Here is a 15586-nt window from a genome sequence, read left to right as displayed (position 1 = left end):
ACAGTAAGCAGACCCCATGCTTGCCTTGGCTCCACGAGTCGATCCCAGACCAACGATCGTCACCGACCCGTCCCTTACGAGCTTAACGGCATCGCGACGCGGTACACATCAGAGAATACCATCAGCACTACGCCAAATTAACAGGAGCTGGCATGTATGTCAGACGGCTAGCTGAGATACCCTCCGCCTTCCTATCGAGCGAAGTGGGTGCTGTGCTGCCCCGTACCAAGCTTCCTGTGAGCTATGGAAGGCTGTTCGATGGCTTCTTTCGTTAGGTCACTAGTCTATTTTCGGTGACATCTTTCGTTGTTAGTTGACTGTTGGCGATGTATAATGCCCCTTGGAGTTCCTTCGTAAACTTCGGAAGGACCATGCCGCATTAGCACTACACTGGAACCTCTCATGTCTCCCTGAAATTGTCTACCCTTCTCATCAGACTCACACATCGCACGTAAAGGGATGTCTTCGCACAGAGGAGAGGTCACCACCACGCAGAAGAAGTATCCTCGCTCCACGAGCCCCAGGTCTGTAGAGCGACGGAGGTAAGTAGCCGGCCCGGCCACCCATCCGATCCCCACCCACACGTGGCGAACACCACTGACCAGGCAACATGCACTTTAGGCTTCAGAATAGGATAGCACAGCGTAACCACCGTAAGTACAACGCCGAGATTTCTCACCGAGGACCCAAATGTTCCCCCAAAAGAAAAGAAAAGGGGCAGAAGCTTACTTGATGCGACTTTCAACCCTCCAGGCCAAAGACTCAAGGAAACCATCCAGGTAGCCACCTCTGACGACGGCAACGAATCTCAAAAAGAGGACGACCTAGCCCTTGAGCCGGAACAAGCACCATCTGAGCAGGACCAAGCGCCCTACCATCAACCCCCGACGACCACACCGGGCTCGACTTCGCGTTCATAGACCCTCAGCTCCGCTCCTCCCGCGAAGGGTCGTCATCCAGCAGCACAGTGATGGACGGCAACTTCCTGGGCAATACCATGCCGCAAAAGCAGCATAGTCCGTCGTGGATGGGCGTCGACCAAATAATGATGATGAACATGCCACCCGTTTCCGACGCCCTCATGTCCCACCACCAACCCCCGCGTCGTATTCCAGTTGCACCTGTAACAGTGTGACGGGTCCTTGTCCCGGTCATTTGGACAAGATCCGCTCGGACATGATGTCAAGCACAGCTTCCTCCAGTCCAATGCAACACATGCAACAGTTGCAGCAGAGCCACCATCACCATGCCAGTATAACGAACCTTGGAATGGCGTTTCCTCAAACTCAGTCTCAACAGTACCCGATTCCGAGTCCCAATAGCCACGTCTCTTCCCCTCGCCGTTCGGCACCATCCACAACATCCTCATCATCGCTTTTACCCGGCAGTCGCTCGCCGAGTGTGAGTGGCCACAGGTCACTACACGAAGAAAGCACATCATCATCCTCTGTTCCATCAAGCACAGCAGGCCAGTTCACTACAACATCCTCGTCGACGGGGACGGCCAGAGAGCCGTCACCGGCTGTTACCGGAAACCAGGGGGCTACCGGAGGCGGCGTTACCTCCCGCTTCAAGACCATTTTAGAGGCCACTAAAGCTGCCGGATTTGCCGATTTCGATAAGATGGTGGTTGCATATTATACAACTCAATTCGAGAGGAGCAGTATAGCCGCAAGTAAGTTAAGCTCCTGTTCGTATCATAGCCAGACTTGATGGTTGCTAATTCGACGATTCTCAGTGGCACAAAAAGCCAGTCGGGGTCGCCGTTTGCGAAACGTGGTGCAGGAACTGCAAAACCATAGCAACAATTGGTCGCGATGGGAGTCGAGAGAATTGCAAGAGAGCTTTTGGAAGCTACCAGTAAGTTAACTATACTCTTTTCACGTAATGCGTGGCATTACTGTTCGTTTGGAACGTTCTTGGAGTCATGTTTCTGACGTCGCCTCAGAATCGCTCTGCGTCGATGAAATCGAACATCTCGAGACGGAACAGGTCCTTGACCCTGTCCAGATGGAGACGAAGGAGATCAGCACCGCCTTCAGCTGGCTCTTCAACCATGGCGATAACGATTATGAGATGCAACTAGACAGGCCGGCCGAGTCACCGGGCGGCATGCCACGTCAATACCTCTCTTCATTGTCGGAACGCGGAGAGGTAGCTCAAGACTCAGTAAGTCAACTCTTTGAAACCATCAGTCGATCATATTCAACTTGGACTTACAAGAATACCAGGTGCCACATCTCTGGTCGCTGCTCACGGAGTTGGCTGGGCCGCATAGTATTTACTGCGATCGGATCGCCCAGATGATTTTGGCGATCCTCCTCGATGCACGCCGAACACAATGAGGTGTGAACAGAAAGTGGAATGATACGAGTGCCAGGATAGAAGTTTTTGTGTATTTTAGCATGGCCAAGGCGTATGGGATATGGAAAGACTGGTTCACAAAGGAACACCAGACGAATGTAACATATTTTAGATATACCAACTCGGCAACCTGAAATTTATAATTCACTCTATAGGCCCTGTTATATATGCAACCAGTGAGGATTCAGGGAGGCGGTGTGGGTGAGGCGTCACTAGTGAAACCGTATACCCGTATACCGTATATGCTACTTCCTTCGGCGTCCTGTGATGCAATAGCCTCTAGGTTTTACCTTGTAACTCTCCGCGTGGCCGCAAGTTTCAACCCGTTGTTATGAAGGGGTCCAGTCAAGTGTCCTTTCTATTCCGCATCTTGTAACTTCACAGGCTTACTGTCTGACATGAGGCTGTGTTTGATCATTTTTATTCAAAAGATTACTGGGAGCGGGTTCATCTTCATCGCCGATCTCAACGCGCAGTCAGAATCTTGCATCAACTGGCTTACAGTTGGTACATTGTTACAACTCCACTTCGTTTCTTGCTTCTTAGCTATGAAAGAAACATAGACATGTGAGTTTAGAGTATATAAGCTCGAAACGGTCCTTTAGTGATTTTAGAAACCTCTTGGTCTTTTCGGGCATTTCCTCTGATGTCTTTTCTCTTGAGAATCAGGTATATAACCATGTACCAATCTCTATTGGAATTACTATCATCACTATTACGACGATATACACAGGTACGAGCATGTAAGTTGAGTTCTCGTACTTGCAGTTCTTAGGTACCCGTCCGAGGCTGTGGCCTTCCGGCCAGCCTCTGTCGTAGATTGGAAGTTTTGCTTGTTGGTATTAAATCCTTCAAAAGTTGTAAGGACGTAGTGATGCCGCTGAAATGGTATCGTTTTGTTGAAGTTGTTGAGGATTTAGAGGTTTTGTGTGTCGAGGATAACTATTGCTGTTTTAGACGAAAAATAAAATCTCTTGCTTTTCTTTGGATTTATTGCGTCGGTAAAAGTGTGTATTCACGCAGTTCTGCATTTTACGGTGTATTTGATGAGATAGGTAGATCAGGACTATGATTGGCACCAGAGCTCAACAAGTAATTGGATATCAAACAATTTTTAACTTCCATAAACAAATCTTACACTAGCTATAAACTATACTTTCTGAAGTGTTATCTGGTTCTCCTTGAGACCAATGATATGATCCCGGCAGGGCAGCTCGTAGTATCATCGATCACCAACCAGATATCTGCCTCGCGTGCACATGGATGTTATCCCGAGGCTTGTACGCGAACCCCGCCCCCGATACGGGGATTGTAGTCTCGTCCATGTATGAAAGGTCGGTCAAGACAAACTCAAAGCGGCCTATCAGGGTCGCCAGGACGTGCAACATCTCGGAGCGCGCAAACACGCGGCCAATACAGTCGCGGCCGCCGTGGATGAAGGTCATGAGCGCCTGCTTGGTGAGGGCGCCGCCGTTGGGGACGTAGACCAGGTCGCCGGTGACCTCGTCGCGGCGCAGCCAGCGCTCGGGCTTGAACTCGCCGGCGTCGGCGCCCCAGTTGACGGGGTTGCGGTTGAAGGACCGGATGGAAACGTGGATCGTGGTTCCCTTGGGGATCAGCTGGTCATGCAGCACGGTGTCGTGGGCCGTCATGCGCCCGATCTGGCCGACGGGGGCCAGTAACGCAGGCACTCGGACATGTAGGCGTTTAGAAGCGGCATCCTATCGGGTTCCAGGGCGAACGGGGGCGGGGAAGCGCCAGAGCCGGGCTGAGGTAGGTTGGCGCGCACCTCGGCGCGGATGTCCTTCTGCCACTGGGCCTGGCGGCAGAACTCATAGACTCCCCAAGTGATGCCGACGCCCACGGTCTCGTGGCCGGCACCGAGCATCTGCATCGAGTGCGTGACCAGCTCCTCTTCGTCGGTGACGCCACGGTCACGGATTAAGCAGCTGATCAGGTCGGGCGTGGTGAGATCCTTGTTGGCGTTGAGCCGCATCTTCGTGGTCGCTGATGTGCGACATACGTTGTGGATTAGCTCGATGGCCCTCTTCGCCTCCTTGACGCGCTGCAGCGGTATCGATTCACTGAGCCAGCGAGGGAAGAAGATCTTGCACACGGCTATGAACCTGAAGATGGCGGTGGGCTCAAAGACACCCCGGTAGTTGCTGACAATGGCCGAGTCCGGATTCTTAAGCGACTCGAAGTCAACGCCTAGTGCGGCCTTGGAGATACCATCCAACGTCACGTGGCCGGCGTAGTGGTCGACGCAGATGGGCTCGGAGAAACCAGTGGCGCTCGCAGTTTTGGATACAACATCCGTGACCTTCTGTAGCAGCTCGAGTGACTTGTCCCAAAAGATGCTATCCAACTTTCGGATCTCCTTGGTTGCGAGTAGGGGCGCGAGCAGCTTGCGTTGACGCTTGTGCTCTTCGCCGTTGATGAGGACAATACCCGGGCCAAGGATGGGCATTGCTAGGCGAAACAAGTTATGGCTCTGCTCAAAGTCTTGGATGCGCGCCAGGACTTGTCCGACCAGCTCGGGCGATGTCACGGCTACACGTTCAATGTTCAGAACATCTAGGTAACGGAAGATTCCATCGTTCCGTAAAGATCTATTCCTGCATTTCGACGGCACGTTAGATAAGAATTTTCATATGTCGATGCAAGGCAGATAAAGATGCACTTACCATTGGGCCACCGGTTCCCCCTTGGCACCAAAAAAGGCTCTCTGGCCATATCCATTCCACCAACTTCGTCCTTCTGTTGGCTCCGGTAGGCGACGCAGAGGAGATAAATACTTAGGCCAAAGAATGACACTGTAAAACAGGAGGCCAGCAGCATGAGCAAGCCAAACGCACCAGAAAAGGGCGTAGAATTGGAAATGGCCGAGGAAGAAGAATGAGCGTGAATGTACATGATAAATGGCCGCAGAAACGAAGAATGATGCGATGGTTAAGCCGGCGAGCTTCATCTTGGCTTGATTGTGAGTTTGTTGTCGTCACCGGGTGAAGTTGTTGCAAAAGCTATAGTTTGAAAGCACGATCTACAGTACACCCACCACACACACTACTTGAGCCGGTCATATTATATTGCCAAAGTACAGAGAGCATCACACGGTTGCCTGTGGTTTCAGCTATTTCGGTCGAACGACAAACAGACGATACTCACTGACTTACTATCTTCCTGCAAGCGTTGTCGATGATGACGGCTGGACCGTGATCAGATCTATCAAGATGCAAGCCACTGGAGTTTGGTGGGGGACGTCAGTTAGCCTCACTGCCGGAGGGATTCATACTAAAAATACACGCAATGCAGGGGTTGTTTCCCCGTCAGAGGGTCCTGCCGCCGATCGTCTTGGCGGCGCCTTACGAGACGGGCTGGCTGGCTGACTTGTCGCATTTCGTCCCAGGGACAGCCCAGGCGGAAAACCCAACCGATGGAGACGATGGGGGCTCAGAAGGGCTTATGCAATGTCAGCCAGCCAAGCCCTTCAGTGTCAGCCAAAACACGGCAAACCAGTTCGACCAACACAGCAAGTGTCTAGGCCGGGACCCCCAGGCTGCAGCCCGTCCCCAGCACACACGCATTTTCTCGACTGCGAGCGCAACTGTTTCCCAGAGCCTCTGTTTCTCTGATTGTTCCCCCATCCTGCCCGACCACCACCAACACCACCACATTGTTCATTCCACGACAAACCCCAGAGAGACTATGTCCGGCGGCGATGGCGTTTTTGGCTACCGGCACGGCATTGCCACCGCGCAGCTGATTTTGTTTTTCGTAGCCTTGTGCCTGGCCGTCTTCTTCAAGATCGGCCACCGAAACGGCTGGTTCTGCATCGGCGTCTTTTCCATTTTCCGAGTTGTCGGCGCCGGCTGCATGCTGGGCACCATCACCAACGATGCATCTAGCGTTTGGGCCGGCGTGTTTGTGTGCGAGTCGCTGGGCATGGTCCTGATTGTTTTCTTGTTGATAGAGTTCATGGACAGGGCGTAAGTCGCTTTCCTTTCCCCCAAGATCCCCCGCCATCCCGTCAATCAATCAACCATCCCCCACCCAGAATGCACAATTGCTGTCTTGCGCGACCGAGACGGATGTTGAGCCCCCCAAACTAACGCCATTTGCGCTTTCTAGAAATAATGTCGTCAAGACAGTGCACCCCCCGCTGGTTTTTCTACCCGCAAGTCATTACTTGGGCAGACATCGGTCTCGCGGTCGGCGGTTTCGCCTCCGCATCCAAGACCGACTCGCTCGCCCCGACCAAATACACCCAGGCCAGTTTCGGCCTCTTCACCGGACTCTACCTCATCGTGCTTTACACGTTTTGGCAGTTCTGGCGCGCCATGTCTACCTTCCCCGAGAAGAGAAGCTGGTCCTTCGATGCGTCGGTGTGGGTCTCCCGTTATTGGCCATTCGAACGGCCTACTCGCTCATCTACCAAATCACGGGCGACCGAACTTGGAATGCCGTCAAGGGCAACCCTACCCCGTACTTGGTCATGACTTTCCTCCCAGAGCTGGCCATCATCTATACGTGCATCTGGGGTATCTTCCAGGTAGCTCCGCCACCAAGGAAGGCCAAGGACAAGAGAAATGTGCGCGAGCGACTTCGCGGATATGCCATGATTGGTTCCGACCAGGGATCGCGGGAGCGGGAGCACCAACCAGACCCGACCAGGCCGCAAGCATCGGTCTAGTGTGCAGCCATGTTTACAGTATTTTTTGTATGTTAGAGAATGGCGTTTCCCACTAGATTCCGGCTTCCAATTGAGCCAGTTTTGGGGGTAACGGGTTCGGCCGAAAATACAGGAGCCACCCCTATCTGAGAATTTTGGTTACACTCCGCGAATCAGGGGTAGCTCCTATCTTCCGTCCGACCTCTGCAAAACAATTTATTCCATTGGACCAGTCTCTATTCTGCGGTTCTTGATTCGTTTTCAAATGTGAATTTCTACGGAGGGCTTGTTTCTAATGCTCTCTACCATTTAGTGATTTCAATGTCCCTCTGCATCATGCTACCAATCTCTTGCCAACATGTCTAAACTCGGTGACTCGCTGTGTCAGCGCTTGAACGTAAACATAGAGCCTAAAGATAGAACATGTTTCGGTTTCGCACTCGTTCAATTGGTTGGAATTTGTTTATAGCCAGCTGATGGGCCATCCTTCGTCTATCTGGGGAGCCCTATGTCAGCCATGTCAGCGCTCGCCCCATTCTACTTACATGATTATACCCTGCACTTGGACCGAGTGCCACTTCCACTCAAGAGTTCATCCCATCTTGAGATTGGCTATAACTGGCTGCATCACAGGCATCATCTCTGTCGAATTTCACAACCATCATTCTCCTCAGTATCGCAACAAACACTATCTGCACATCATGACTATCGACAGCAAACCTAGAGAGGCATTGCCCTTGGTCGAGTTCGACCGCACCTTATACGACTTGTTTGCCCTTGATGGCGGCAACCCTGACGAAGTATCACTCATGCTGGCTTTGGTACCCCCGATCCAGCCCGTTGCTGCATCCCAGCCCGAGAACAAGAAGTACACATGGCAGTCCCCTGCGCGTCCCAATCTGGACAAGGACCTTTTCGCCCGTATCTGCTTGGCCAACGCCGCCCTGAATCACACCGTCGGCATCGGTCCCATGAAGCTCTACCTCTTTGACATCGACCCACCAGAGTACGATGTGCAGAACGGGCTGGTTGAGTCGCCGCCCGCACACCGGAAAGATGCCGTCGAAGTATTTGAGGGATTCGTCCCTTCGCAACGACCCCAGCTCGAGTACATCTCGGACGCAGCGAGATTCCAGGTCCCTGCCGGCACGGAGGTCTCTCCGTACCCGCCCCAGGACTTCCTAGACTCGCAGCCCACCATCATGAGCCAGGAGCTGCACTACCGCCTCCTATCGAAGCGCGAGCTGGCCTTCTCGGGCCTGCCCACGCCGCACACCGACGTCGTCGACACGGTGCTCGGCCCCGCCGACGTCACCGACGACGCCAAGGTGGCGGCCGAGTCCCAGCGCATCCTCGAGGCGATCCGCGCCCACGCCTTCCCCTTCGTCATCAAGTTCCCGCTCGCCGTCGCGGGGCAGGGCGTGTTTGTGGTGCGCGACGCGGCGCAGCTGGCCGCGGCGGAGAAGAACGGCCGCCTCGCCGAGGAGATCCCGCGGATGCTGCGCAGCATCCGCGAGGACAACGCGCACCTCCACCCGGCGGGCCTGTGTCTGCAGGACGTCGTCGAGGGCGGCACGACGCGCAACCTGAGCATCTTCGTGACCAAGGGGGACGCGCCGAGTTCTTGAGCTGCTGCGAGCAGTTCCTCGACGCCGAGGACGGCATCTGGCGCGGCTCCATCATCGACTACGAGCGCCAGGCCGAGTTCGAGACGCAGTACCGCCCCGTCCTCGACCAGATCGCCGCCTACGTCCACGGCTTCGGCTTCTACGGGCCCATGGGCGGCGACATCATGACAGACGGCGCGGGCAACCAATTCATCGTTGACCTCAACACGCGCATCACGGGCGACGTCATCATGGGGCCCCTGCGCGGACACTACTACGAGCGTCGGGGCCTGCGCTACTCGTACATCATCTCGCCGCTCGTCATGGTTGGCAACCGCAAGCGCTTCGAGGACATGTTCTGGCCTGAGCTGATGGATGGGACGCTGATCATCGTCGGCTGGGTCCGCGGCCGTGGTGGGCTCTTTGGCAAGCACGAGTACAGCGTCGGGTCCCTCATGATAGGAGGCAAAGACGTGGACACCCTGATGAAGTTGGTGGACCGAGTCAATGCTGTGGGCTATTCACGAGCGCCTCAGTAGGCACTTGCATTGCAAGTCGCGTCATAGGAATTTGAGCCGGGCTAGAGCATGTCATTGTCATTTAAAGCGTCTTTTAGAATCCAGGAGTTAGTTAGCAAGAGACTAGTTAGACCAAATGAAAATCTATATTCCATTCACAGTTCTTTTCAAATCAAGCAACATGAATCACCTGCCGTCAACTCTAAGCGTCTCACTCATATCTCTTCTACGGAGCAAAACCCTGATTCAGCAATCTTTTCTGTGTACTACCGTGTAGTCCCTAAAGTTGCGGCTCACAGCCCCATGAACTTACACAACCTCGCTTAAGCCTTACCCGCCCATTAGGCTCGGCGGGGATTCGGGCCAATGGCGTTAGGATTCGGTATATGTATGGCGCTGATGGAAGACGGTAGGACTTGAACATGGGGTTTGGGACTTTCCGTCAACGGGATGGTCACCGCCCCAGAACGTGGACATCTCAAGGCCTGTTGCCGCTAACCCCCACCAGATCCTTCTGGCCGTCAATGACAGATAGATGATGACATGTCAAACTCCTACCCACAAGTGTGTTGGCTGACCGGCCCCCTGTAGGCCTTGTCTGCGGCGGAATCGGATCCGGACCCAGCTAACCAGCCCCCCGGCCGAGCATGGCGGAGCATCTTGCAGACCCTTGCTTCACCTTAGAGACAGGTGTAGGGAATGCATACACGAGGTCGCTACTTGTCAGCAACAGCAGCAAAAGGAATGGTGCTATCCTTGATGATTTGTCATAACAGACAGACCGGTGACCGCTGACACCGACTGTAGGAACTTGCTATTGCATGAATAACACGAGGAAGATTCCGACAAGTCAGCCAAAACAAAGTTGCGTCATCTTACATCCCACACTATGTGGCTTATGTATGTATCCCTTATTTTCTTACCCCTGGAGACGCCAAGAGGCCCTACGGCAGAGGGAGATAAGATCTACAAGCTCCCCCACTTGGTTTCAGAGTAACATTGAGCTTACGCCAAGACCTGTCGCTTACGCCAAGACTTGCTGCTTGTTTGTGTGCTCTCACTCGGGGCGAAAGGGAGTCAGCCTCCCTGGTTCACCATTTTGGCCGACAGCGAAAGCTCACAGAACGGGACGCCGCCAAGAGCAACGGGGGCACTCTCCCGTCGCATATGGGACGAATGTCTTATTGCCCGAGTCAGTGAGGTCGCTGGCTAGACTAGGCTGGCTGGGCTGGAAAACGTGGTTTGTGCCAGACCAGGTAGGTAGATTCGTTGTCGGCCCTTGAGAAGCTTGACGAACAGGCCCTTCTCGCATACACGGCATGACAACTGCTCATAGGGGGCGTAGGATTGAATCATGGCTTCATGGTGCGCACATGTCCTCTGTAGATAGCAGCGCAACAGAGTGAAAAGAAAACGTACGAGGAGAAAGGTCATGTAATAGGAGTGAGGTCTTGGTAAAGTTTAACTGCTCAAACGGTGTCACACGTTAGCACGCCCTCGTGGCGTGGGACTATTTCAACGGAGGACAACAGTGATTTATCAAAGCTGATATCAATTGAGCAATTAGAGTAGCACATTAGAGAGTCAACATGATTGTATTAAAGATAGATCCGAACATTCATATATAGCATTAAATAGATCCCTAGATCTTCTCCCCCTTACCAAGCCGAGCGCTCTCTTTGATCTGCTCCTCGGTGATGCCGTGCCGCACGCACATGCTCCTGAAGATGCCGCCATCGCGACGGAACAGCTCGAGCGGGGGTGCGAGCTCGGCCACCTCGCCGGCGTCCATGACGCAGACGCGGTCGTACCACAGCACGGTGCGCAGGCGATGCGCAATGCAGATGATGGTGCGCCCGCGGAAGGCGGTGCGCATGACGTCCTGGATGCGGTCGTCCGTGTCGCCGTCCAGCGCCGCCGTCGCCTCGTCGCACACGAGCACCCGGTTGTTGTCCCCTCGCACCAGCACCCGCGCCAGCGCGAGCAGCTGTCGCTGTCCCTGCGACAGGTTCGACCCGTCGTGGCGGATCGTGTCCGACAGCGACAGGGTCTGGCTAAGCCCTCCGGCGGCCCGGAGGGCGTCCCACAGCTGAGTGTCGTCGGGGAGGTCGTCGAAGGGGTCCAGGTTGCTCCGCACGGTGCCGGAGAACAAGTCGGCGTCTTGCGGAATAATGGAGAGAGCCCTGCGAAGGTCCTGCAGGCGTAAACTGGCAATGTCCTTGTTATCAATAGAGATAGAGCCGCCGGACAGCTCGGTGGTACGGAAGAGCGCGTTGACCATAGACGATTTGCCAGCACCAGTCCTGCCAACGATGGCAACATGTTCTCCAGGCATCACATGCAAGTTCACGCCCCGGAGAGACTCCGCAAGGCCTGGGCGATATCGAAGTCTGACATTATCGAAGATAACCTCACCTTTCTGCAGCCACGTCTGCGGCCCCAAGGCGGACTCTGGTCCCACCACGGCCTTCTTGTCGTCATCAGCCCCCTCTTGGGGAAGGTCGATGGCATAAGTGTAGAGCCTCTCCACAGCGTTCATGGATCCTTCTACATCCGCCCACTCGCGAACGACCACCTGCGTCACCTGCACGGCGTTGAGCATCAAGCTCAGCACCAGGCCCGATATGGAGGGGTGCTGCTCATAGCGCTCGACGAGGACGAGTATCCCCATGATGACCACCAGCAAGGTGGCGGCAACGTCTTGTCGAAGGCCAAGCCATCTCTGCACCCCGTAAGTGGTGAACAAGGACGAGTTTACATCATCCAGAGCACAGCGTAGCTTACGGCCGAACTCGCGATCCATTCCAAAAGTTCGAATGGTAGAAGCCCCTTTCAAGCCCTCGATGAAGCGAACGAACACGACGGATCGGAAGATGGACTCCCATCTCTTTACCTCCCGTGCCGTGGCGCGGTAGTAGCTGGCCAGGAATGTCAAGAACGCTAGCAAGCAGACCACGGCAATGGCGAACCAGTGGAAGTAGACGATGATGACAACGAAGATAGCGGTAAGTCCCGAAAGGGACGTGAGGAACATGCGCAACGCCTCGGTCAGCGAATAGTCGGTTACCTCGACGTCGGTGGAGAATCGGTTCGTGTGTCGACCAAGCGGCGTGGTGTCAAAGAAAGACATGGGCGCGTGAAGCACGCTGTGGACAGCCTGGTGCAACATGCGCCGACTGGATCTTGTGCAGCAGACGGCGAGTATGAACCCAAACAGGTACGTGAAAAGGGCTTGCCCGACAGCGAGGGACGCGTAGATGGCGATGTACTGGTTAGTCGTCAACGTAGCAAAGCGTTGAGAGCTCCACCATGACAGCCACAGAGACGTCAGAACCGTACTTCCCTGAGCAAGGAAAAGGACTGGGATGCAAGATGTAACAAGAAAGGCGCTGTTGCTCCATTTGATAAAGGAGCTGTACACCTTCCAAGGGACTGATTGAACTGCGCGATCTTCCTCTTGCATCAAAGTATTATCAGCCTCTTCGGCTTTCGCCTTTTCGGCTCAGGTCCCTCGTTATTGGGACTTTGAATCTGATCCTCGGGGTTGGACAACACATCAGGGTTTGCTAACAACGCTGTAAGGTCCAGGTGAAGCTCTGGGGGCCCCTTCAGCGTAGCAGAAACCTCAGGCGTCTCGTCCTCGACCGCACTACTCTTCGAATTCGCAGCCTCTTCTTGGCGCTTGACCAGACCAGCAAATTCGGGTTCGTAGGCCATCAAGTTCTCATAGTGGTCAAGCCCCCGGATGCGGCCCTGGTCCATCCACAGGACACCGTCGCACCTCTGCAGGACTCGGGTGTCGTGGGTACAGAGGACACGCGTACGGCCGGTGGCGAGCTCTCCACAAATGCCCTTCTCTAAGATGTCGCGTCCGACGTGGGCATCAACCGCGCTCAGAGGGTCGTCAAGCAGCAAGACGTCCGCGCTTGAGTACAGACCACGAGCGAGGCTGATGCGCTGTTTCTGGCCTCCGGACAGCACGACTCCTTTTCGCCAACCATGGTGGCGTCGCCATGGGTTAGGAGGTCCAGGTCACGCTCCAGCGAGCAGCAGCGAAGCACCTGGAGATAGCGGTCTCCATCCATGGGTTGACCGAATAGGATGTTTTCCTTGACTGTGGCATTGTATACCCATGCCTGTTGCGCGCATATGGCGTAACTGGAACCCCAAATCACGTTTCCCGACGTCTTGGTCATCTCCCCCATCATGGCGGATAGGATTGATGTCTTTCCAGAGCCAACGGGCCCTATTATGGCTATGAGTCTGCCGCGGCCTATCTTGAGACTGATATCATGAAGTGCAAACCCAGACTTGGCTGGTACAATCTCATCACCATCTCCTTCGATCGGGAGCGGGACTGAGACTTCGACACCATCGCTGGGTTTATCCTTTGACGGGTCGAATGTCTTCGGCCAGACGAAACTGGCTTTGCGAATATCGACAGCATACGGATGATCCGGATTCTTGGAGTGGTCATCAGGCTCAGTAGTCAAGAGAAAGGTTTGCACGCGCATCAGCGCAGACCAGCTGTCAATGCATCCTTGTATGCATAGGGAAGGTAGATCAACGGCATGCGCAGACTCGTGAAGAGAGCGACAGACGAAAACACAATGGCCGGCGAAAGACCCTCGTTGCTCGTTTTGGCGTAGGTGATGAAGGATACCATGGCGGTCATTACGGGCAATGACTGCGAAATAGCTGCGACGATGTTTCGCACAGCCTGGAAGCCGTGAAGTTTCCGCGATTCTTGGTTGCGCATTCCAGAAATGCGTTGTACGAAACCGTCCTCCCAGGCAAGGTACTTGACAAGCTGGACCGCACCCAGCACCTCTTGAATGAGAGTGACGCGTTTCTCGGTGACCTTGTCGATTCCCTTTCTCTGCTGAAATAGAACGCCAACTGCCGTAATAAGCAGAATGAACCCGACAACCATAAGGCCGAGGCCCGCGAGGGCGCTTTCTCTTAAGTTGAATATCACTAAAATCAGGTCCAAATGTCAGCTTGGATGCTAGGGGGTCTGTTTTTCTGGTCAGAAGGATTAAAAAGGGGAACATACATAAAGATATAGCGATGCACAGCGACAAGGGCGAGGTCCAGAGCATGTGGATGCCCGTTGTCGCCCGATCGATGCGCGTGCAGTCTACCGACATGAGGTTGGTTAAGCGACCGATGGTGTAGTCTGTCGCCGCCGTCTTCTTCTCCTCTGACTTGTTCTCCTTGTCCTTCTCGGGTTCACCTTCGGATTCACCTCGGCCCCTGGTGCGCATGCTTTTGTCGAAGATGGAAGAAACAAGCACAGCCCTAGACTGGCCGCCAATAACGCCCAGCAAGTACATGAACTGGTTATGGGCCAGCGTTTGCATGAATAGCATGGTGGAAATTCCGACGAGGAAGGCTATCCCGTGAGAGATAGGGGGTCCAGATAGACCCTGCTGTCGTGCTCCGTAAGAGTCTATGGCGAACTGTATGAGGTAACGGAGGGTGTAGGGAGTGGTGACGAGGAGCACATCTGCCAACCCGCGACATGCGCCGCCGAGCCAGAACTCGAACTTGTGAACATTATACAGCGCCCACCAAAGTGGGAACTTGTCGCCACGCTGTATGTTCTTCTCGAATTCCGATTGGACTTTTGTGGCTAGTCTTGTATCGACGCTGCGGTCGGGACTTATGAGAGGAATGTCTGAAGCCAAAAGTGGTTGTTTGAACCCCTTCTGTGTTGTGTACGCTCAAGTCAGTCAAAGATCAGAGGTTGACAGGTGCGGGAGTCAAGCACTTGCGCTTAAGAGGCTATTAATCCAGTGAAATGTCGCTTTGCTCAGCACGTTGGCTCCCTTCTCTGGTGCGGCGGGTCGAGGTCTCTCGCTGGCGTGCTCGTCACTGGCTGTCGACAGGATATCGTCGGTACTCTGAAAGGCGTCCGTGTTTTTGAGCGACCAAGAACTGGACGACGTAGCCGTAGTGGCACTGGACGGGGAATTTCGGGTGTGTTTCATGTTTGGGGAGGAGGTCCCTCGACTTTTCCTTTGGACTGGCATCTCGAGATGTGAAAAGGCGAAATCGAACCAGGTATCAGCCAGACAAGTATTTGGTAGGACAGGGTGTGTATATTTGAGGAGCGAGTTCCCGGATGGCAGACTCCTCTAGATCTAAGCTCCTTCGGCGCTGCAGGCTAAAGATAGAATATTGCGTCTCGGTTTCGCATTCGGAGTTCACCGGACTTTACCTTAGCTAGGGACGCTTACAAGTCCTGATGGCGGGCCGCTGACGCTGTCAGCCAGTGCGTGGGGTCACTCGTGGGCAGGCAGATCCCCCTACTGAGCCTCAATACTGCCACTAGAAGCATTGTGCGACTAGTAAGTTGATGCACAATATTTACTGGGGCTGGAAACCAGGTCACATCCATAAGATAGCCCAATAACTACCAT

General features: G+C 54.2%; 5 protein-coding genes across 5 annotated transcripts; 3 read left to right on the top strand and 2 right to left on the bottom strand.

The window, feature by feature from the left end:
• Window positions 1-610: 610 nt before the first annotated feature.
• Window positions 611-2345, top strand: PG998_013584 (uncharacterized protein; the record flags this gene model as incomplete). Its single annotated transcript, XM_066880400.1, has 5 exons — window positions 611-653; window positions 861-1123; window positions 1225-1675; window positions 1949-2169; window positions 2232-2345. The coding sequence occupies 5 exons, from the start codon at window positions 611-613 to the stop codon at window positions 2343-2345; spliced, it is 1092 nt and encodes a 363-aa protein (XP_066724539.1).
• Window positions 2346-3593: 1248 nt separating this feature from the next.
• On the bottom strand, window positions 3594-5335 carry PG998_013583 (uncharacterized protein; the record flags this gene model as incomplete). Its single annotated transcript, XM_066880399.1, has 3 exons — window positions 3594-4085; window positions 4154-4982; window positions 5052-5335. 3 exons carry the CDS (start codon window positions 5333-5335, stop codon window positions 3594-3596), a joined length of 1605 nt encoding a protein of 534 aa, XP_066724538.1.
• A 338-nt stretch (window positions 5336-5673) lies between these two features.
• On the top strand, window positions 5674-7057 carry PG998_013582 (uncharacterized protein; the record flags this gene model as incomplete). The annotated part of the gene is made up of 2 exons (XM_066880398.1): window positions 5674-6353; window positions 6562-7057. The coding sequence occupies 2 exons, from the start codon at window positions 5674-5676 to the stop codon at window positions 7055-7057; spliced, it is 1176 nt and encodes a 391-aa protein (XP_066724537.1).
• Window positions 7058-7737: 680 nt separating this feature from the next.
• Window positions 7738-9182, top strand: PG998_013581 (uncharacterized protein; the record flags this gene model as incomplete). The annotated part of the gene is made up of 2 exons (XM_066880397.1): window positions 7738-8598; window positions 8679-9182. The coding sequence occupies 2 exons, from the start codon at window positions 7738-7740 to the stop codon at window positions 9180-9182; spliced, it is 1365 nt and encodes a 454-aa protein (XP_066724536.1).
• Window positions 9183-10803: 1621 nt separating this feature from the next.
• On the bottom strand, window positions 10804-15154 carry PG998_013580 (uncharacterized protein; the record flags this gene model as incomplete). Its single annotated transcript, XM_066880396.1, has 6 exons — window positions 10804-12617; window positions 12686-13124; window positions 13160-13688; window positions 13763-14138; window positions 14218-14872; window positions 14984-15154. 6 exons carry the CDS (start codon window positions 15152-15154, stop codon window positions 10804-10806), a joined length of 3984 nt encoding a protein of 1327 aa, XP_066724535.1.
• Between the last annotated feature and the right edge of the window lie 432 nt (window positions 15155-15586).

The sequence above is a fragment of the Apiospora kogelbergensis genome, assembly GCF_038363985.1.
Source record: "Apiospora kogelbergensis strain CBS 113332 chromosome Unknown utg000009l_segment0_segment0, whole genome shotgun sequence".
In the NCBI taxonomy this organism is placed as follows: Eukaryota; Fungi; Ascomycota; class Sordariomycetes; order Amphisphaeriales; family Apiosporaceae; genus Apiospora; species Apiospora kogelbergensis.
The sequence above is the reverse complement of the archived record's forward strand: the minus strand, read 5'-3'. Positions and strand labels throughout refer to the sequence as shown.